Source organism: Bos mutus, chromosome 22 (genome assembly GCF_027580195.1).
Source record: "Bos mutus isolate GX-2022 chromosome 22, NWIPB_WYAK_1.1, whole genome shotgun sequence".
Classification (NCBI taxonomy): Eukaryota; Metazoa; Chordata; class Mammalia; order Artiodactyla; family Bovidae; genus Bos; species Bos mutus.
Genome location: NC_091638.1, coordinates 66513230 through 66536183, shown reverse-complemented (window position 1 = coordinate 66536183; position 22954 = coordinate 66513230). Strand labels below are relative to the sequence as shown.

General features: G+C 48.8%; 1 protein-coding gene, 1 long non-coding RNA gene and 1 other non-coding gene across 3 annotated transcripts; 1 reads left to right on the top strand and 2 right to left on the bottom strand.

Moving 5' to 3' along the window:
• The first annotated feature begins 446 nt into the window (after nt 1-446).
• On the top strand, nt 447-19216 carry LOC138984715 (uncharacterized). Its single transcript, XR_011461994.1, has 3 exons — nt 447-767; nt 6898-7069; nt 13255-19216. It is a non-coding gene; the product is annotated as an uncharacterized lncRNA (long non-coding RNA).
• Nucleotides 10220-10292, bottom strand: TRNAG-UCC (transfer RNA glycine (anticodon UCC)). The gene has a single exon. It is a non-coding gene; the product is annotated as a tRNA-Gly (tRNA).
• Nucleotides 19217-19441: 225 nt separating the features above from the next.
• Nucleotides 19442-21248, bottom strand: POLD4 (DNA polymerase delta 4, accessory subunit). Its single transcript, XM_005903553.3, has 4 exons — nt 20948-21248; nt 20628-20717; nt 20303-20414; nt 19442-19941 (listed from the first exon to the last, which is right to left on the bottom strand). The coding sequence occupies exons 1-4, from the start codon at nt 21042-21044 to the stop codon at nt 19917-19919; spliced, it is 324 nt and encodes a 107-aa protein (XP_005903615.1). The 5' UTR covers nt 21045-21248; the 3' UTR covers nt 19442-19916.
• Nucleotides 21249-22954: the final 1706 nt, after the last annotated feature.

The following is a 22954-nucleotide window of genomic DNA, read 5'->3' as shown; positions in this document are numbered from 1 at the left end:
CCAGCTCCCACCTCCACATCGTTCTTCCTCCGGCGGGCCCGGCTCGGCCCGGCCTGGGACGAGGCACCAGCCAGGGCATCCCCTCCTCAGGGCAAATTTTCAATCGGCAAGACGAAACCATCCGAAGACCGCGAGCCCACCTCTTCACCTCGCCTCCCAGACGCCTCAGAGCCGCGGCTACCAAGAGAAACTACCTTTCGGCCTCCACGGCCTCTCCTACGCCGGCAGCACCGAGAAAGGGCCCAGGCCAGCCGTGGAACCTGGCGGCTCAGAACGGACTGCGACGCTGGGGCGCCATCTTGCGTCTGTTCTTCTGGCCGCCGGGTGACAGTCTGGAAACCACATTTCCCAGTGTGCCTGGCGCCTTCGCGCAGGCGCAAAGATTCCACACACCCCCCCCCCCCGCCCCGTTTCCATAGGAACTTCACTCTCCCGAGTCCCGGCGGCTAGACTCTGAGGAGAGTCAGTTGTCTGTCTCTCTGTGGTGACCCGACGCCAGGACTGGGTCTATAGACTGTTGAGGGGGCAAAGTAAGAGCCCGAGGAAAGGAGACCAGGTGGCCCTGCCTCCGGGCTGGGGCCAGCGCTTTCCAGTTCTCCTCAGCGTCTGGGCGTCCTGGGGCCTCGGCGTTCTGAAGCGAAGGGGCCCGGGTTGGCGAGACCAACTCGAGCACTGGTCTGCGCGGCCCTGCTGGTCCCATTCAGCGTTTTGTCACCCCCTGCCAAGAGCCTGCGCGCCGCCGACAGGTATTCCCGGGGCGCGGGCAGGTGAGTTGATGATTGGCGCCCCAGGTGAAGGTGCCGGTAGCATCCGGCAGGATAACTAACTCACCGGGAGTTGGATCCCGCTCTGCCTGTGATGGATCGGGGACCTGCGCTCAGGGCTTCACGTTCCCCTCTGTAAAATGGAGCTTCGACTCATACTCTTGTGCACATTGCCATTCCGTTGCAGAGCAGTTCCTGCCTCTGTGAGACCCAAGGAACATGCCCCTTTATCTCTCTGGGCCCGCTTCCTCTCTCTAAAGTAAGGAGATTGAAGCAGATGATCCCTAAAGTCTCGTCTAGCAGGTATGGGGTCATTGTCCCTCATTGCAGACCAAATGCAAAAAGGAAAAAAAAAAAAAAAGGGACCTGTATGGTCTGGCCAAGAAGAGCCAGAGACACTTGGGTATGTGACTTTTGGCAAAGTGGCTACATCTCTTGAGGCTCAGTTTCCTGATTTGCAGAACTAGGGGTAATGATAGAACCATCTCAGATTTTTGATGGTTAAATGGGAGTGAGTTTTTAGCCTACCTGTAATAATTGCTGTACCCCATCCCAGCCATCAGTTCTTATATTTTCAAAAATATTCCTTAGCCATTGTGAAAACTTAATTTTTGGAGTCACTTCCTCCCAGGCGGGATGGTTTTATAGGCTGATCCAGATGGGAAAACCGAGGCCTTCTTACCCAAGGCTGGATGTATCTCAGGGCCGGTGTATCTCTTCCCTTCAGCCTCAGTACAGCACAGGATTGGGAAGCAATCTTGAGGACCAGTGATGGACACTCCTTTGGCTCTTGTGGCTTTTGTGTCATTCGTGGCTCTTCTTTTTCAATGGCCTGCTCTTCCCCAGAGATATTTCTCTCCCAGCTCTGACCCACCTGGGAGTGGGAAACTATGTACCACACCAACAGATTGTTGAGACCAACAGCTGCTGCAAAGGAATGAGGCTGGCTCAGCAGCACCATCTTCAGGCTGGCTTCTAGGCCCTGCCCTTCCACAGGCCCGCCTAGGGCTGAACTTTTGTGCCAGGAGCTGATGCTGAAGCGGACGGCTCAGAGCAGCTGTCCAGTGACCTGGGGTGTGGAGAACTTCTTTAGGATCTGGGATGGAGCTTTTACTTGAGGAAGGCAGAACAGAGAAGATTGAAGGGAGAATGGCTTGAGGACAGGGCAAACCCTCCTAAGTCTTGTTTAGATGTCCCCTGGGATCTTCTGTTGCTCACAGAGGATGTGGTCATCTGAACAAGGAAGCTGGGGAGAGGTTAAGTGGGTACAACCAAGGAAGGGATGGACCGAAGCTGACACTCCGTTTTCTCACTAGATGTGAGGTGGTGCAGGACGTCTGGGGGCCACAAATGCTCCTTTTCCTGGAGATGTGACCCAAAGTGAGCTGTTACACCATCTTCCTGGTAACATGTGCGCCCGCCCTGGGATCCTGCACGTCCCCTCCTTCCTGCTTCTCCAGTTTGCTCTGCTGCACTGGCTACAGGGAAGTGCCTGCTGGGTGTGTCAGGATTCCCATGTAGTGAAGTGCTCCAGGAAGCCTTAATTACTCCAGACCTGGTGCGGCTCGGGGCCTACCGACGTCAACCTACTGCAGGGTCATGGTGATCTATTGCAATTTACAACAGCTGAAAAGTCTTAGGACTTTCACTTTCCCATCTGAGGGATATTGAGTTTTTAGGTTTAGGTCAAAGAGCCAGTGGTAGCACTGAGACCAGGGGTCTTTCTACAGCCTTGGCTGTCACTGAAGGCGTGCCATCTGCCTCCTGATGAGGCCACAGTCCGAGGCTAACCTGCAGTTAAACCAGAGCTCTCCTTCCTCCCATTTCAGCCAGAATTCCCAGTCCATTTTCCCCAGTTTTCCAGCCCAGCTTTTCTGTCATTGAGCATATTTGACCAGAGCCTCTCACTCTCACATCCTTGCACATTGCTGACTTGTTTCCATGGCAGCAGGTTGTACCAGTGCTGGCAATTCCTCTCCTTTCTCTGCCAGGCTTGCTGGTTCCCAGGCAGTGGCCTTGGAAGGTTAGGACATTTTAGGGAATTCTGTATCTGGGCTTGAAGACCAAGAATACGAAAGCTGTCTTCCCAGTGGGTGGGGAGGCAAGTTGGTAACATCTGCCCAGTGGGATTCCCTGGTCTGGGCAGTGATGTCACCCCCTACCCCACTGGCACCCCTCAGTGAGCCTTGGAGGTAAAGTTGGGGAGGCAAGAGTGGCAGGGAGGGGCATACAGAGTAAACCCTGGCTAAAGCAAGGCCCCACATGGTGGCCTAACTCAGGCCAGACATAATTGTGGAGGTTGGGCAACAGTTTGGGTAAAGAAGGCTGCCCTGGAGGCTGGCATGGGGAAAAAGAGCTGATTATATGAACCCTACATTATTGATCTTCACACAGCCTGAAACAGCGTGAAGCTGGGCATGTGTTCACGCCACCTGTCTCCGCAGGCCACACTCTGCTGTGCAGCTCATCTCTTGGTTTGGAGAACTGGCTCCGAGACCTCTGACTTTCTCCATGGCTTCCACTCTCACTGGTGGCTCAGCTCAATGCCTTGTCCAATTCTGGGCACAGTCTTGATTGTCTCCGTGTCCCAAATGTTCCTGCGCTAGACTGAACTCTGCCTCTTGAGAATGTCCGCTCTCCTGCCGACCCCAAGCTTTTATTTCCTAAACAGAAATGGGAAGTTGGGGAAACTGGGAGGCTGAGTGCCATGGGGATAGAGTAAGTGGTTTGGGGGCAACAAATAGAATTATTTGAGGGTCAGTGGGATGACTGATCTGGTCGGCAGAGATCCCCCAAAACCCCAGTACTGCTAGGTGTCCTGTACGGCAGGTGTGGCTGGCTGGAGCAAGGCCTACAGGCTCTCGCTGCAGCCAGATATGCTTCAGGTGGTCCCTGCTGCCCCACCCACCTGCTGCAGCCTCCCCCTCACCTCAGCCCTGCTATGTCCTCTCTTCCCTCTGCTCCCTCCACCCCGGGCCACTCATGCCTGAGCTGCTTAGGAGGGCTGAGCTTGGCCTGCATGTTGGAGGACTGGTGCTCTCAGGCAGATACTTGATTCCTCTCCTCTTACAAAGGAAAAAGGACTCTGAAAAGAAAGGAAGTTAGAGCAAGCAGACAGAACTACCTGAAAGCCAAGTGCAAAGGAATCAGGTTGAAGCGATCCTGAAGGTTGTAGTCCGGAGAAGAACTCAGGGTACCAGTCAGCTCTAAGGGTCTGCTGGTCTCAGGGATGGGTTGTGGGGCCAGGTGAGTCTGGTCTAATGGAGAACTCTGTTTCAAGTTGGATTGTTTGACAGCCTGGGGGTCTGTGAAGGATTCATTTGACAGGAAGACAGGGATAAAGCTAAAACTATTCCTTTTTCTTATAATTCTTCTCTTCAAGCCTTGAGCTTCAAACTTTTCTCTCCTGTCGACTTTCCCACCTCTTCTATTTACACCCAGGTGTAAATCTCAGGGTGATAACCCTTATTTTTCACATTTAATCAGTTATCAAATTCTGTGGGTCCTCCACAAAACAGTTGCCTTTTATTCCCACTTCCTCTCCAAGCTCCTGCTCCCACTCCTAGACTACTGTAATAGACTCCTAACTGTGATGCCCTTTGGTCTGTCCAGAGTGTCCTGACTAGATTAATCTTTCAGGAGAATTACATCACTTCACGTGTTACTCCCATGTTTATTGCCTTCCATGGTGCTGCTGTTGCTTGCCAAGTACAGTACACACTCTCTGTTCTGTTGTTCAAGGCTTTTCCCAGTTTGGCACACAGCCTACTTACCTTTCTGAATTATCTCCCAGAACGTCCTAGTATGCACCTTTGACTCAAATCAAACTAGATTACTCACTGTTTCTTGAAAACAACTTTTCCTCCCCTTAACCTTTGTTCCTGCTGTTCTTTCTGTCTAGAAAGGTCCTCTGTCACGTTCATTTATTCATTTTAAAATATTTATTAAGGGACTTCCCTGGTGGTCCAGTGGCTAAGACTGAGCTCCCAATGCAGAGGGCTTGGGTTTGATCCCTAGTCAGGGAACTAGATCCCACATGCCACAACCAAGACCCAGTGCAGCCAAATAAATAAGAGTTTATATATATACATATATATATATATATAGAACACCTTTTATTTTCAACATTTTCAGATTTAGTTGAAAGCAGTAGTACAGTGAACACATATCTAAATTCACCAGTTGTTAATCTTCTGCCACATTACTTTTTCCCCCCCTAGATTCACTAAAAATAAGTTTCAGGCATTAAGAGACTTCACTCCTAAATATTTTGGCCCATATCTCCTAAAAGTAGGATATTTTCTCAAATAACTGCAATATCCTTTTTAAAAATTGTGGTAAAATATACATAACATGAAATTTACTATTTTAACCATTTTAAGTATATAATTGTGGCATTAAGTTTCTTCACAGTGCTGTCAACCATCATCATTATCCACTTCCTGAACTTTTCCATCATCCTGAAAGGAAACTGTACCCAGTAAATATTCCATTCTCCCCTGGCAACTTCTATCCTACTTTATGTCTCTATGAATTTGTCTGTTCTTAGTAAGTGGAACCATGCAATATTTGTCCTTTTGTGTCTGGCTTATTTCACTTAGCATAATGTCTTCAAGGTTCACCCATGAAGCATTATCAGAATTTCATTCCTAAGCAATATTCTATTGTCTGTATAGATCACATTCTGTTTAGTTACTCATCTGTTGAGGGACAGCTGGCTTGTTCCACTTTTTGGCTGTTGTGAATAATGCTGCTATGAACACAGGTGTACAAGCATCTCTTTGAGTCCCTGCTTTCAGTTCGTTTAGATATATATCTAGAAGTGGAATTCCTGGGTCATATGCTAAGTCTATGTTCAACTTTATGAGGATCTGTGGAACTGTTTACCATAGCGACCAAGAAATTTCACAATGCAGTATTATTATATAGGCTAATTAGGCCATAATAGCATTTCTCCAAATATTCCGAAAATCTAGTTCTCCTGCCTTCTTGTTTTTCGTGACGTTGATATTTTTGAAGGATCTAAGCTAGTTTTCTGGTAAAAAGCTCTTGATTTAAATTTTCTCTGAATGTTTCTTCACAATTAAATTTAAGTTAAACCTTTTTGCAAGAATACCACATGAGGGACATGTTCTCTCTGCTGCATTGTTTTGGTCATTTAATGTTGCTTTATCTCATTAATCGGAGAAGGCAATGGCACCCCACTCCAGTACTCTTGCCTGGAAAATCCCATGGACGGAGGAGCCTGGAAGGCTGCAGTCCATGGGATCATTGAGGGTCGGACACGACTGAGCGACTTCACTTTCACTGTTCACTTTCATGCACTGGAGAAGGAAATGGCAACCCACTCCAGTGTTCTTGCCTGGAGAATCCCAGGGACGGGGGAGCCTGGTGGGCTGCCGTCTATGGGGTCGCACAGAGTTGGACACGACTGAAGCGACTTAGCAGTAGCAGCAGCGGTATCTCATTAATGTTGATACTGAACCAAGACACGTTACATACAGAGGTACTATGAGAGGAAGAAGACAGATAGGAGACAAGGAATCACACTTTTAAATTGCTGACAAAGGGAGAGTTTCAGTCTAGAGTTCTATATCCAATGAAAATACCCTTTAAAATGAAAGAGAAATAAAAACATTTTCAGAAAAATGAGATAAGAAAATTTATTGTCTGCAGACCTGCACTATGAGAAATACTATGAAATTATTCAGGTTGAAGGGAAAAATTTGGAAACTTGGATCTATAGGAAGGAATGAAGAGCCGCAGAATTGATAATTCTGGGTAATTATAAAATAATTTTTTTTCTTGTCTTAATTGCCATAAAAGACAAATAATTGCTTACAGCAAAAGCAATATAAGTGTAAGATGCAGTTTATGATATATGTAAGAATAAAATATATGATAATAGTACAAAGGATGGGAGAATAAATGAAATTAAAGCTTCTTTTGTGAAATGTGTTCAATTACACTGTGATAAATTAGCAATGCATATTATAATTTCTTGGTAGTGTCTTCTTTTTTTTGTCTCTTAAATTTTTTTAAATTTTTTGGAGGTGGAGTCTTTATAGAGTTATTACGTTAAAATGAGGTCATTAGGGTAGACCCTAATCCAATGTGACGGGTTTCCTTATAGGAAGAGGAAATCTGGACACAGACATGTACAGAGAGAAGACAAGGTGGAGACACAGGGGCACGATGGTTGTCTACAAGCCAAAGACTGGGGCCTGGAACAGATCCTTTCCCACCCACCTCGGAAGGAACCAACCCTGCCAACACCATGATCTCAGACTTCTTGCTTCAGAGCTGTGAGTAAATAAATTTCTATTGTTTGAGGCCCCCAGTCCATGGCACTTTGTTATGACAGCCCTTGCAAACTAACACAGACTTAAACCCAACTGTATTAATAATTCCACTAAATATAAATGCTCCAGTGGAAAAAACAGAGCTGGTCAGATTGAAAAATGAAGACCCAACTATAGTTGACCCTTGAACAGTGCAGAGGTAAGGGGCACCAAACCACCCAGCGGTGGAAAAGTTGAGTGTAACTTTACAGTTGGCCCTCCCTATCTGCTGTTCTGCATTCACGATTCAACCAACTGCTGACAGTTTAGTACTGTAGTGCGTATTTATTGAAAAGAAATCTATGTATAAGTGGGCCCTGCAGTTCAAATATGTGTTGTTCAAGGGTTAACTATATATATCTAAGATATAATTTTAATATACAGATACAGACCATAAAAGATGAAAAAAAGATATACTATGTACATAAAAAGCTGATATGGCTGCATTAGTATCAGATAAAGTAAATGTCGAGACAAGGAGAATTAGCAGAGAAAAAAGCATTTCATAATCAAAAAAGGGTCAGTTGAACAGGAGGATATAATCCTAAATGTGTGTGCATGCGTGGTCGCTTCAGTCCTGTCCGACTATCTGCGATCTCATGAATTCTAGCCCGCCAGGCTCCTCTGTCCATGGAGATTCTCCAGGGAAGAATACTGGAGTGGGTTACCTTGCCCTGCACCAGGGGATCTTCCAGACCTAGGGATCAAACCTGCGTCTCATGTCTCCCGCATTGGCAGGCAGATTCTTTACCACTAGCGCAACCTGAATCCTAAATGTATACACCTAATAGCAGAGCTACAGAAAATGAAATAATAATTGACAGAACTAAAGGGAAAAACAGACAAAAGGATAATTACAGTCAGAGATTTGAAAACCCCTCTACTGATAACTGATAGGCAAGAGAGCAATGGGATTTAGAAAATCTAAACAGTACAACCAACCAACCTGATATAATTGACATTAAAGAAACTCCACCCCATAAATGCAGAATGCACTTTTTTTTTCAAGTACATATGGAATATTCACTAAGCTAGATTATATCCTTGGCCATAAAGATAAATCTCAATAAATTTCAGAAGATTAAAATCTCGTAGAATATGCTCTCTAATCACAGTGGAATTAAGTTAGAAATAAGTACGTAATATAGCTAGAAAATCCATAGATGTTTAGAAATTAAAGACTGTATTTCTTTATAACTAATGAGTTGAGAAAACAAATGAAATTAGAAAATATTTAAAGCTGAACCATAATGAAAGCACAGCATATCAAAATTTGTATAGTGCAGTTAAAGAAGTTCTTAGAGGAAAATATTTAACTTTAAATGCTTATATCTGAAAAAAAGAAAGAAAATTTTAAAGTCAGTATTCTACGTTTCTACCTTAAGAAGCCAGAAAAAGTTTGGTGGTTTCTCAAAAAGTTTAACAGAATTACCACATGATCCAGCAGTTCTACTTCTAAAAATATACCTAACATATATTCATATAAAAACTTGTACATAGGTGTTCATAGCCACATAGTCATTTATCGGAAAAGTGGGAACAATTCAAATGTCCATCAACTATTGAATGGATAAACAAAATATGATATATTGGCCCAATGAAATACTATTCAGCCATAAAAATAAAGTAGTTACATATTAGAACATGTATGAATCTTGAGTACCTTATGCTAAGTGAAAGAAGTCAGACACAAAAGGCTGCATATTGTATGAGTCACTTACATGAAATACTCAGAATAGGCAGGTCCACAGAGAGAGCAGACTAGTGGTTGGCAGGGGAGAACTAGGACCGACTGCTAATAGAGTGATGAAAATGTTCTGGAATTAGATGATGGCGATTATTGCACACATAGTGAATATACTAAAAACCATTGAATTGTACACGTTTTTTTCGGTAATTATTTATTTTTGGCTGTGCTGGGTCTTCATTGCTGTGAGGCTTCTCTAGTTGCGGTGAGTGGGGGCTCCTCTTTAGTTGCAGTGCTTGGGTTCTCATTGCAGTGGCTTCTCTCGTTGCAGAGCGCTAGTTCTAGACGCACGGGCTTCAGTGGCTGTGGTGGGCAGGCTGTAGAGCACGGGCTCAGTAGTTGCGGTACACAGGCTTAGTTGCTCTGCGGCATGAGGGATCTTGCTGGACCAGGGATTAAATGTGTGTCTCCCACATTGGTAGGCGGATTCTTTACCACTGAGCCACCAGGAAGCCCAAGTTATACACTTTTAAAGTGGCAGTTATATGAATACTATCTCAAAAAAAGAATAAAAGTAAAAAAGTGAACAAGCTAAACCCAAAGGAAAGAATAGTGAAGAGCAGAAATTAATGAAATAGAAAATATACAAAGAACAGAGAAAGTGCAGCAACAAAAATTTAATTAATTAAAAAATAATATAAGAAGTAGAACCACTTTGGAAAGCAGATGGGCAGCTTCTTGTAGAACTGACTGTATATATTATGTTACACCTCCCAGCAATTTGACTGACTGACATCTACCTGAGAGAAATGAAAATATGTGCCTATACAAAGACTTGTACCTAAATGTTTATAACAGCTTGATTCATTAGAGTCCAAAACTAGAAATAACCCAAATGTTCATCAACTGATGAATGGATAACTACATTTTAATATATTCATACAGTGGAATATGACTTAGCAGCAAAGATGAGTGAAGTGCTGATACACAATAATGTGAGTGGATCTCACAGATACTATATTGAATTGATGTAGCCAGATATGCTGAATGGTGGCATTTATATGAGTTCCAGAAACAGCAAAACAAATCTTAGATTATAGGAATCAAATTGTCTAAGATGGGAGAAGAGAGAGAGACGAGGTGCAAAGGAGAGTGGGGGGATTTTCTGGGCTGATGAAAATGTCCTAGATCTTAATTGGGTTGGATTGGTAGTTACACTGGTGCATAACTGTTATCTTGGTGATGCAGCCAAAATTAAAAAAATAAATCTATGTAGTTTTATTGTAGATATATGATACTTCAATAAAGTTAATTTTAAAAAAATCAACATACTGATACCTCCAATTCAACTCCAACACTTCAGGACTCTTCCCCACCTTCCCCTATTAAAAAAATTTTTCCCCTCTACATGGCTTGTGGGATCTTAGTTCCCTGACCAGGGATCAAACCCATGGCCCCTGCAGTGGAAGTGCAGAGTCCTAACCACTGTACCATCAGGGAAGTATCCCTCAATTCCATATTTTATCTCCCTTTTTTCACAGTGAAGTCTCTGGTTCCCAACATCTATATAGTTATTCATTTTTTTTCTGTTTTTAATACAAAAACAGAAACAGTTTTAGAATTTATATACCAATACCATTTATCAACAACAAACCTACTAAGTAAAGCTCCAGATTTCTTTTGTGTGTGGTTCTTTTGTTCTTACGAAGTCCATGAATTGTGTTCAAATTTTACAATTCTTATATTCTTTTTCTGTGAGGTTATATTATTAATTTAACATATAGTTGGATTCATTTGCTACCATTTATATTCAACTTTAGGATTTTTGAAAATCTCTCTTGATACATTTTTAAATATGCAAAATGTTTATGTGGTTCAAGAGCTGAAATTATATAAGAAAGTATATTTAGAGAAATCTCATTCCCATCCTATCTCATCCACTCTCTTCTTGCCTGCCCCAAACAGTAACCATTTTGTTAGTTTTTAGTTTACTGTCCCAGTGTTTCTTTGTTCAGTTATCTCTCTCGTCTCCCGTCTTTCTTACCCAAAGGCAGTGTACTATGTATTGAACAATTTGTCCTGGTGATCACTCCATATCAGCTAATGGAAATCTTCTTCATTTTTCAAAATGGCTACACAGTATTCCATCGGGAGGGTTTGTTTAATCCGTGAACCAGAATTTAGGGGGTTTCCAATATTCTGCTTTCACGAATAATGCCAGCAAATATGCTTTTGCATATGTTGTTTCATGTTTGTCGAAGAGATTCTTCAGGGTAAATTCCGAGAAGTGGGGTTGCTGGGTCAAAGGTAAGTGCCATGTCGTCTTGTCAGTGCTACCAGATTCCCCTCCACGGAGGCTGTGATGTTTTCTGCTCCTGTGTGTTTCCCCCAAGCCTTGTCAACAGAGTACACTGGCCAAATGTTTCAGCTTTTATCAGTCTTGTTTTATTTTCTTATTTATTTATTTATTTTTGGCCGGGCCGTGTCTTCATCGCTGTGCAGGCTTTTCTCTAATTGTGTCAGGTGGGGGCGCCTCTTCGTTGCAGTGCTCGGGCTTCTCATTGTGCTGGCCTCTCAGGTCACGGAGCACGGGCTCTGGGGTGTGTGGGCTTCAGCAGTTATGGCACGTGAGCTCAGTATTGTGATGCACAGCCTTAGCAGCTCCAAGGCCTTTCGGGTCCTCCCAAACCAGGGATCGAACCCTGTCTCCTGTATTGGCCAGGCAGGCCAATTTACCACTGAGCCAGTAGGGAAGCCCTTTTGCCAGTCTTGTGTGGAATGAAGTGGCACATCTTTCGATGTATTTAAGAGTAGACTGAAAAGTCTTTTAGGCTTGGGACCCAAGCCACATACTCCACATACTACTCACACTAGCAGATGCCCCATCTGCATTTGTTAAATGCATAAATGAATGAACTGGTTGGACTTCTATTGGACTCATCATGTTTGCACTCTTGTGAAACCTGTTCCCATGACAAGTTGCCTCTTGTCCCAGTGTAGGGCAGTGCCAAGTGCCTGGCAGAGGTCTAGTGAACAAGGAGATGGGCCAGCTAGAAGGAGTGAGTCCTGGACCTTCCCACTGCCAAGACCCCACCATATGGACAGGTAGAAGCCCCGTTTCTCCCTATATTCTCCCAGTGGAATTTGGGATGGAATTTGGAATTTGGAATAGTTAAAAGAGTGTGGCATCATGAGTGCAGAATATGCACAAAACCATCGCAGTATGTAATACAAAACCCTTGTATCCTAGTGGAATTGTTTCTATTATTATTTTTTTTTTTTTTGGTCCATGCCCAACAGCATGTGGGATCTTAGTTCCCTGAAGTACTTGTTAAATAAATACATCAACATTTTCTTATTGATTGATCAAATAGGTAATATAGTTATAAATTCAAGGTTCAAAAGTCTCATTTAATGAAAAATTTCCCCTCATTCCTATTTCCAAGCCACCAAGTTACCTTCCTCTCAAAAACAGCTGATGGTATCAAGTTCGTGGGTATCCTTTCAGAGATATTATATGCATGAAAGAAGTGAATACACACACATTTTAACCCAAACTGTAGCATAGTGTGCACATTGTTCTGTAAATCCTTTTTTCCCACTTAACTTTATTTCAGAGACTATCCTATTCTGTACCAATACATAAAGAGTTTCCTCAAACTTTTTCACAGTACGATATCCATCGTGTACTACTACTTACTTTCTGGTTGCCTTATTGATAGGTGTTTAGGCTGTTTATAGTCTTTGCAATAAAATGGAGAAGGCAATGGCACCCCACTCCAGTACTCTTGCCTGGAAAATCCCATGGATGGAGAAGCCTGGTAGGCTACAGTTCATGGGTTTGCTACGAGTCGGATACGACTGAGCGACTTCACTTTCACTTTTCACTTTCATGCATTGGAGAAGGAAATGGCAGCCTACTCCAGTATTCTTGCCTGGAGAGTCCCAGGGATGGGGGAGCCTGGTGGGCTGCTCTCTATGGTGTTGCACCGAGTCGGACACGACTGAAGCAACCTAGCGGCAGCAGCAGCATAGTCTTTGCTATTACAAACAGTGCTATAATGTTATTTTATACATACAAGAGTATCTGTAAGATACATTTCTACATACGAACTGAAAGGGACCTGTGTACCGGTAATTGTGATAAACAAGGCCAAATTGGTGTCTTTGGGGTTGTCCCAGTTTACACACCAGCACTGTGGGGGTGAAAAGGACCCTGGGCAGCTGTGCTCTTGAGAGCATTTGAGACGTTGGCTGGATGTTGTCTGCACTCCATAGAGAGGCAGTGGTGGTGGTTTAGTCAGTAAGTCGTATCTGACTCTTGTGACCCCATGGACTGTAGCCTGCCAGGCTCCTCTGTCCATGGGACTCTCCAGGCCAAGAATACTAGAGTGGGTTGCCATTTCCTTCTTCAGGGGATCTTCCTGACCCAGGAATCCAAGCCAGGTCTCCTGTGTTGCAGGCAGATTCTTTACCAACTGAGCTACAAGAGAAGCCCAGAGGACCTCAGATGAATGCTCAGTGGGCTGGCCCAGAGAGGGGAACAGGATCCTGCTTTAGAAGTCGACAGCCTTGATGCCTTCGTTCATAAGAAGGCTCTAGGAAAAGAGGACTCCTGCCGTCAAGGTCACACAACCCCAAGAAGTGACTTAGAAGGAGACCAAATTGCACTGGAGTTCAGGACTAGCCTTCAGAACTGGGACCTAAATGATTCTCACAAGCTGGATAGGACCAGTGGATCAAACAGTAGGTGTGAGTGAAGCGGGAGGGTTCTTTCAGCTCTGAGTGCTTCGTTGTTGATGTTGTTCAGTCGCCCACTCGTGTCTGACTCTTTGCAGCCCTGTGGACTGCAGCACACCAGTCCTCCCTGTCCCTCACCATCTCCGAGTTTGCCCAAGTTCACGTTCATTGCATCAGTGATGCCATCCAGCCATCTCATCTTCTGACCAAAATACTGGAGCTTCAGCTTCAGGATCAGTCCTTCCAGTGAATATTCAGGGTTGATCTCCCTTAAGATTGACTGGTTACTATGCAGCAGTGCCTGTGCTGATTACTCTGGTGACAAGGATAAAATACTCTCCAGCAGTGGAGATGCAATGTGACACATTGCTACATTATAAAATATGAGCTTTCCTGGTGGCTCAGATGGTAAAGAATCCACCTGCAATGCAGGAGACCTGGGTTCTATCCCTGGGTCAAGAAGATCCCCTGAAGAAGGAAATGGCAACCCACTCCAGTATTCTTGCCTGGAGAATCCCATGGACAGAGGAGCTTGGCGGGCTATAGTCCATGGGGTCATGAAGAGGAGGACACAACTGAATGACTAATACTTTCACAGGAGGAGGTGGAACCCTTAACTCTCCTCAGGGAAAGTGCCTGGAGAGAAGAGCATGCAGTCAGGGTGGGGCTCACAGGAGGAGGAGCCAAGGGAACCTCCTGGTGAGGTGAGAGGCTACCTCCTCATAGGAGGTCTCTAGGAAATGCCTGTCCCTTCAGAAGAGAAAGGACCGAAGTAGGGCTCCAGAATTACCCAGGACTTGTCCACCATGTGGAAGCCCCTGCTCATCCTTGAATGCTGAGCTAAAGGGCCGTTTTCGGGAAGCCTGAGTTCCCAGAGTTCAGTGTACACCCGTCTCGTGGCAGTGTTTACGGTTCTTGGGCGCATCTTTTCTCTGTCTCCACTGCAGTGAGCTCCTAGAGCTTAGGGACTAGGGTTCTGAGCTGCCACGACCAGCACGAGACCAGCACGAAGCTGTTTTCTAACAGGACTCAGGTGGATGAACTGGAGGCCAGCCTACCTGCTGAGGAAACTAGCAGTCGTGTTCCAGATCCCCTAAGTCCTCGAGGTGGTGTCAGCCCCGCTCAAGCTGGCACTCTTTGGCTTCCATCTGCTCCTAGACTAATTCAGAAACGTCTTCCTTTCCCTGTTTACTCAAGTGTCTTGGAAAATTAGCTCCCTAAGCCCTCACGCTACCAGTGAGTTTGTCTGAGTTTGAAGGTGGATAAATGTTGCCACACCTGAGTCAATAAAGAATGAATCAGTGTGCCCCTCATTGGTGGGTGTGGCATGGTGGTTACTATGACAGCTGAGCTGCCAGTGAGAACTGCAAAACTGGGACAGAGGGAAGCAGGAAATGTGGGGACCAAATTAGGGTGAGCCATACTGTTCCTTTCCATCTCCTCCTAACGAGATCTTCCTTGATATCTCCGCATCATCACACAGGTGCCACCATGTGTGAAGTTCTCGGGAACCTCCTGGACACAGCGTGGCCTCTCCTGCCACTCTGACACTCTCCCCGCCTCTTTGCTAGTCGTCTTCTACCTTCTAGAGAGACTTTTCCCAAGTGTGATCTTTGGTCCTATCCGTGCCACCTCCCCCTGTCTCCCTTTCCTCTCTCTGAGAACTCATCTGTGCTCATTGGCTCGAATGTCGGTTCTAGGCACGTGAGTCCCCTCAGTCCCCTGGATTCCACACACTCTCTGTCCTTGCTTCAGCACTTGACCTCTGGCTTCCCATTGCCTAATAGATGTTTCCATTCGGGCGTCCTGTTGTCATCTCAAACTAAACATGCATGAAATCAAGCCTGTCCTCCCCTCCCAGTTTCCACTTCTTTTCTGCCCACGGCACCAGCATTCTCTCATCCATCCACGCTCAAAAGCTGAGTCATGTTTGACCACTCCTCCCCATCCTTGCCTTCCCAAAGGCAAGTCTTGCCAGCTTCCTTTGTGACTTCTCTTACTTTATCCTCTGCATTGTCTGCTCATCTGGGTCTCAGCACCCATGTTTTGAATACTTTAGAGCTTCCTGCTTGGCCCTCCTGCCTGCAGTTTGTTCTCCATCTAGTCTGTCATACCTGGGCAGACAGATTCTCCAGAATGATTACTTTTATCCCGTCCCTTTCTGCTCAGAACCCTTAGGCACTGCCATCACCATCGAGGAGTCCACACTGCAAAGGCCCCAGGGTCAAGCCCCTGTGTCATCCCTCACCAGTGTCATCCCACGTGATATGAATGCAGGCTGTGCAGCGGGACTCTGGGATCAAATCCTGTCCCTCATATGTGCCGTGTGATCCTGGGCAAGCACTTAACCTTTCTGTGCCTGAGTGTCCTCTTTAGACTGCCTTATAAAATGTTTATAATCGTTTCTAGGATTGCTGTGAGGACAAAGGTCGCTTAGGACAGTGCTGGGTCCGTAGCAAGCACCGAAATGCTAGTTTTGGGCCATGCTGATTTTCACAGAGCACGTGCTGCAGTCCCCACGCGTTTCCCCTGGGTGCACACACCCACCCCTCCTCACGGCCTTTGCTTAGCCCACTCCCTCAGTCTAGAATGCTTTCCTCTGTCTGCTGACTCTTACTCACCCGTCAAGGGCCACTGACCTCCCATTTCCTCCCAATACACACTCGCTCGGTGCGTTTGCCGTGCTGCTCAGCCTTGGCTTGTGGTAGTGGGTGTGTCGTGGTATTTGAAACCAGCCACAGGCCACACATGAATGTGTCTTCCTGGGGTTCATTTTACTTGATAAGTAAGTTCAGCCGTTTTTGTTTTGTTTTTGGCTGTGCGATGCATGATGGGGGATTTTCATTCCCCAACCAGGATTGAACCGTCCCCTGCAGTGGAAGCTGGGAGTCTTAACCGCTGGACCACCAGAGATGCCCCAGGTTCAGCCGTTTTTATGTTACAGCAACTACTTCAGACATACCGTGGAATAGAATACAAAATTTGCCAAAGATAAAACACACAACTGCTAAGAATATTCAGAGTGGTCCCAGGGGTGAGTGTGCGCTCATTCTGCAGTGGAAAGGTCTGAGAAGCAGTGGCCTGATGAGTTGAGGGGCCACGTGTGATAAGGTTGAGCAGGGGTCATGCAGCGAGATGTGGCAGGCCTGGGCACAGGGCCCTGCAATGAGGGTCCCCGTGACACGCCGTGCTCAGTCCTTCCTGAGAACCCTGTCTATACCTTCCTACCTGCCCCCGGGTGGCACTCATAGTACGTTGTTTTTCACTTTCCACATGGGTAGGTCTTTTCGATGCCATCCTGAACACCTGGAGCGCAGGTGTGGGTGCGAATGCAGGTGCGGGGTCCCAGAGGGGGAAGGCAGGCCTGGGTGGGAGTTGGGCCCTGGTGCTCACTGATGAAGCAGGGCACTTTTCCTCTCAGCCTCGGTTTCCTCATCTGTGGAAGTGGCTGATACCTAACGAGATTGTTCTGAGCAGTCAGCTAGGTGACGTGAAGCGCAGCAGATGGCACGGGTCAGTGCTCGGTAAACATCTGCTCCCTCCCAGCATACCAGGCTGTCAGCAAACATCTGATTCTTGAATGTCCCCTGCCCCAGCCATGTCCTCTTCCCTGCAGCTGGCCCACCCCCTCTGCCTCCCTTCCCGTCACTGGATGCTCTGATCTAAGGCCACACTCTTCCCTGTGCACTGGTCCTGGCCCTCCTCACTCCACAGAGACCCCACTCATCACACTGCCTCCTCTGTCCCCCGGCCTGCAGTGCCCCACCCCACTGGGTCTATCCCTGCACCGGGCCTTTATGCTGTGCCGTCACCCTAACACAAAAGATGGAACAGGACAACCAATAATAAGCACCGTTCCTTGACCCCACATCCTCTCTAGGTGCCACTCACTTCTCTGCTCCCGTCACAATAAAAGGTCCCTGAAAGGCCTGGCCTGCTCCTTGTCTCCACTTCTACTGCCCCTCCCTCTGCTCCCACTCTAGGCCCAGTCCTATACCCACCAGTCCAGGGGAGCTGCTTGTCTCCAGTGACCTCCATGTGGCCAAGTCCAGCGTGCACGTCTCAGGTTATTTTACCAGCCTGTCAGAGGCATCTGAGACCTTGAAACACCCTCTGCCCAGGCCTCCCAGGCCCTCCTCTCTCCTGACTTCCTCCAGTCTTGCCCCTCCTTAGTCTCCTTGCTCAGGCCCTTGCCTCTATCTGTACTCACTCAGGTAATCTCATGCCCACACATGGCTTTCATTGCCACCTAAAGGATGCCCAAATTTCTATCTCAAATCGAGAGGTCTTCCTGGAATTCCAGACTTACGTATCCACCACTGCCGACTCCCCAGCTTGGATGTGTCACAGACCTCAAATCTGAACTCTTAATTCCCTGCCCCACCCTCCCCTTCCCGCAGTCTTTCCCATCTTAGTAATGGGAACTCTGTTCTTCCAGTTGTTCAAGCCAAACCCTTTGGAGTTATCCTTGGCTCCTCTCTTGCTTAAACCCCACAGCCAACCCATCAGCAAGTCCTGTCAGTTCTTCCTTCAAAATACAGAAGGAATCTGGCCACTTCCTACCTCCATCTCCTACCCATCACCTCATGGTGACGCATCACCATCACCTCTCACGAGGCCCAACTCCCAGCCTCCTGAGTGCTTTGTTGCCTCTTCTGCCCCCAGCCCCCCACTGTGTTTTCTACCAACAGCCATCAGTTTGTCATTTGTTGGCTTAAAACCCATTGACAACTTCTTCTCTTACTCAGAATAAAATCCAGATTCCTCACCCTGGTCTGCAAGGAGCCCTGGGACCAACCTGGTTACCCCTCTGTCCCCATTTCCCCTCACCCTCCCCTCGCGCCCTCTGGGAGCACGCCTGCCTGGGGAGGGTGCTTCCTGTCTCTTCTGCCAGAGTCTCCCCTCACAGCCTCTTTAGGTGCGTGGCACTCTTTGTCCTCTCGCCCTCATTTGCCCAGCACTGACCACTGCCTGACATAATACTTATGTGCTTGTTTTTGTCCTCCTCCCACTGATATCCCCAGAGGGCCTCTGAGTCCGGCACGCAGCAGGTGCTCAGCAGCCAGGCGGGCAGGGGCAGACGGGAAGAGCCTAGTGCACATGGCCCCTCAACTGCACCACCACGTACCCGCTGGTGCTTCTGGGCAACTCTGTACAACAGTCTAGGCTTCAGTGTCCTTCTACGTAAAACCTACTGTGAAGATGTTTTTGGAAACTTAGAGATAATACATTCAAAGTACTTGAGGCATGGTCAGCGCTCAATAAAAAGACTACTTTGCTGCCCTCTGGGCCTGCTTCCAGGGAATTAATAGTTCTGTCTCCAGCTGCCGCAGGACAGAGAGCTGAGGTATCATAAGTACTGATTCCATTCTCCATGTCCCAGGGTCCCCTAAGCGTTGTTTGTCGATACAGCCAGTTCTCCTCCATCTCCAGGACCTGTCAGTTCCCTACTGAAGCTTCTCAGATTATGGCCATCTCTGAGCAGGTCCTGTGAGTTGAAACTCTCCCCCAACCCTGCTTTGGAGCCAGGTGGCCCCCAGTGGCAAGTGGAGGTGCTTTCTGGGAATGTGATGTCTGTCTGGACCTTATAAGTGGGCTCATGGGTCCTGCTCTGACAAAGGACCCATTTTTGTGAGTTGGGCACTGGGCAGGCTAAGTGATGGGTTCAGTGGTTTTTTCCTGGCTGGTCGGTGAAGGTGGCTAGAGTCGTTTTCCTGTGCACCACCAGGGGGCGCCAGAGGTTGCCCAGCGCTTGTGGGGACTGACCGTTGTTTTTTTTTGAAGGTGTCTCTCCTTCCTCTCCGGTCTAGGGTTAGGAGTGGAAGAGACACAAACACCTTGCAGGAAGGCACGGTTCTGGTTCTCAGCCCCCTATCAACAGCCCAGGCAGGGCCACAAAAAGAGACTGGTCAGGTTTCCAGGCTCAGAGTTCTTTATTGATAAGCACTAGTGAACCCCTTGCCCTGTGAGCTCAGCCATTCTGCCCTTGAGTTCCCAGCCTGAGGAGCGGGTGCACCTTGGCCTCTGAGGTCATCTGCCTTCTGCCGGAGTCTGGTTCTGCCCAAAGCTGCGCCTGATTTGCCACATCATGCCAGGGACCACAGGCTCCAGGTCAGGGGTGTGGCAGGCTTCAGAAGGGTCATGGCCAAGCCCTCTTCCTCAGAGACCACTCTGCCTGTAGGGGGCACCTGGCTTCCGCTGTGTCGATTCTCAGAGGGGGCCCTGGAACCCGGCTGGTTAGACCTCCAGATTCAGCCTCTTTCCTTCCCTGTGAGCCTCTTTCCTGCCAAATGTTCTCCACAGCAGAGCTGAACCGTGGGGCAGCAACTGGCTCTCACTTGTGTCCGGTTCTCAAGTAGCAGGCAGGAGGTCTTCGGCGGCGCGTCAGAGCGGGTAGAAATGCCAGAGGCTGTGCAGGAGGGTCGGGATGGAGGGAAACCCCAGTCAGTGAAGTCTCTCCACTTGCTCTCACCAGCCCCAGCTCTTGGCCACGGCCTAAAGCCCTTGGCCAACCTTTGAGCACGAAATAGTCCCTTGGGCCCCAGGTGTACTCTTCCTCCACCGTTAGCTCAGAGATAAGAATTACGCAAGGCAAGCTTCTGCCTCCTGAGCCCAGCACCTTGTAGAACCTTCTTGCCTGCCCAGGGCTGATCCCCAAGGCTACCCTACTTCTCCCGCAGGTCAGGACAGCCCCCATCCGGGGCCAGCAGGCCGGTGGTACCTGAAGTCCCTGCCCCACCCCCCAGAGCTCTCCCCGGCTTGTCTCTGACCTGCACTGGAAGCGGGGATCCCCGGGGTGGCTCTGCAGCACCTGACGCACTTCTGGGGGAGGCTTCAAGCCCATCTGCTCTGCCCGATGCCAGCGCTGCAACCGTGTGATCCCTGTAGGAGTGGAAAGAAGACAGTGAGGCCTCGAGGGGGGCAGGGGAAAGTCCAGGCTAGAGAGTATGTTTGGAGGGGTGTGTTAGGACCTGCACACCCCACCGTCTCAGGAGACGGTGCCCAGAGGGTCAGGCAGGGGCTGGGGTTGCTTGGGAGACGTGTGGGTGGCAGGACTGGCCCCTGGATGTGCTCTCGGGCCTGAGGGGCTCTCACCTGTGCAGGGCCCGTACTGCCAGGCCAGGTCAAACTGCCTCAGCAGCTCCAGCTCCTCTTCATCCACGCTCAGGGGTAGGGGCTCTTCCCCTGCAATGATATGCTGTTCCTCAGGCCTGCCCAGGCCTGTGCCCTGCCCCTTGGCTCACAGCTGACCCACTGTTCCCCAGCTCTCACCACCCTTCTGCCTCTGCTGTCCACTGGTGTCGGAAGTAGGCTGGGTGTCGGAAGTAGAGGACATACTCCACTTCCCCTTCCACTGCCTACGTCCTTTCATGTCCCTCACGTCCACTCCTCCCGCCCTCCCACATCTCAGAGACCTAGATCTGGTGCCAGCTCCCCCTTGCTGTGCCCAGCGGAGCCCTCCCTCCTCTTCACTACAGGGTAGGAGTCAGTGATGAGCCGTTTCCGGCCCATGGCGGCCACCCAGGCAGGCAGAGGAGGAGGCCACTGCCGGGAAGGAGAGGCAGGCCAGCGGGCACGAGAGACAGCTGCTGAGAGAGAGCGAGAGAGGGCTGGGGCCAGAGAGCGAGCCTGGGGCCAGCGATGGGCAGACGGACGACCCAGACAAACAGCAAGGAAGTCGGAGGGTTCCAGGGAATGACGCGTCTCCCCCACCCCCGCAAGCATGCAAACAGCAGACCTAAGCCAATGAGAGGCCGCCTCTGCGGGGCGGGGCCTGGTCCCAGCCAATGGCAGGCGGTGCAGGCAGGGGCGGGGCAGTTGATGCAGCTGTGCTCTGGGGGAGGGGGGGAGGCTAAGTGGGGGACCTGTCAAGATGCCCCAGACGGCACCACCTCCTCCGGCCACCCCACACTGGTCTGCAGTGGGTCTCGGGGGACTTACAGAGCGTTTTCTCTCACTTCCCGTTTTCCCTTCCTAGGCAAATGTTCTTTTCAGCCTCACTAATCCCCGTGGCCGGTCTATAACTCCCCAGAGCCCAGCCGGAGACTTCCACTCCCGCCCCTTGGCCCGAAGAGCGTTGTGGGGGCAGGTCTGGAGGTCCGGAGAGAGTTTGGGCTAATCCAGACCCCTTCCCTGCTCCCACCCCGCCCCCACCGGCCTCAGGAGACCTGGCTGGCTGGAGAAGCCCAGGGGTTCTGAAAGCTCCTTTCTCACAGTCTGAGCCCAGAAATACTGCCCACTCTTAGTCCAGGCGAGTGCTTGCCTCTTCAACTGTCCCAGGGTCCCACAGCCTGGCCCTGCCTGCCCTCTGTTCAGGAAGATTCCACACGGTGCAGGAGGCCAGAGTGTGTTGGACCCCTAGTCCTTCGTCAGTAAAATTTGTCCCAACGTGAGAGTATGAGCAGAAAATACCGACAATAAACCTAACACTTACACAGTGTGCCAAGTTCTGTCCTGAGCACTTTCCCACATATTCTCTCAACTAAAATAGACAGAAATGGTTCTTGAAAGTAGGAAGTACTGAGGACTTCCTTGGCAGTCCAGTGATTAGGACTCGGCACTTACACTGCAGGGTGAACAGATTCGATCCCTGTTCTGGGAATTAAGATCCCACAAGCATCCCAGTGCAGCCAAAATAAAATAACAGGAAGTAGGAAGTAGGAAGTCACAGGCACGGTGGGGCCCTGGTGAAACCATTGTCCCTCAGTGTCCCCCAGGAGCTCACAGGCCAATAGGCAAGCAGACACACAAATGGCAGTGCAAGGATCAAATTCCTAACAAACGAGAAGAGGACGACAGGGCCAGAAATGCGTTGTACTGTGAGGCTGGCTTAGCACTGGAGTCCTCCTGGAGGAGGTGGGCTGCTGTAAACAGTGTCTCTCAATTCTCCACCCATGACCTTTGTCCCTTGGGCTCCTGTCATCGCTGACTCACCCCTGTACCCGCCTCCTCCTCACCAACTTCCTGGCAGCAGGCAAAAGTGCTGGCCAGTGGGAGTCTGGGAATCAGTGCAGGGCCTGGCCCAGTGCTAATCGCCCTCTACAGATCCCGTCCGGTTCTTCCTCCCGGGGCACAAGGGAGGGTGGGTGCCCTGTGGGGTGGGGTCTGGGTGCCCTGTCTCAGGAGGAGTGTGGCACAAGGGAGGAGAATGCTCTGCAGAACAGACCACCAAAGAGGAGGCGGAGGAGCAGGAACAGGCTGTGTCTGCAGGGGCCTCCTCCCGCCTGGCTCTCCCCATCCCTTCCTGGAGGAGAGCGGAGTGGAGGAGTGGGAGCTCCTGGGTGCACTGCACGGAGCTGGAGGGCCCTTCCCTGCTTTATTGTTTGGGCTGGGCCAGGTCTAATCCCCCCATCTGCCTCCTGGACTAAGTGGGGCCCACACGGAGGGAGACAGGGGCCTTGCTGTGATGGGGAGGAAGACAG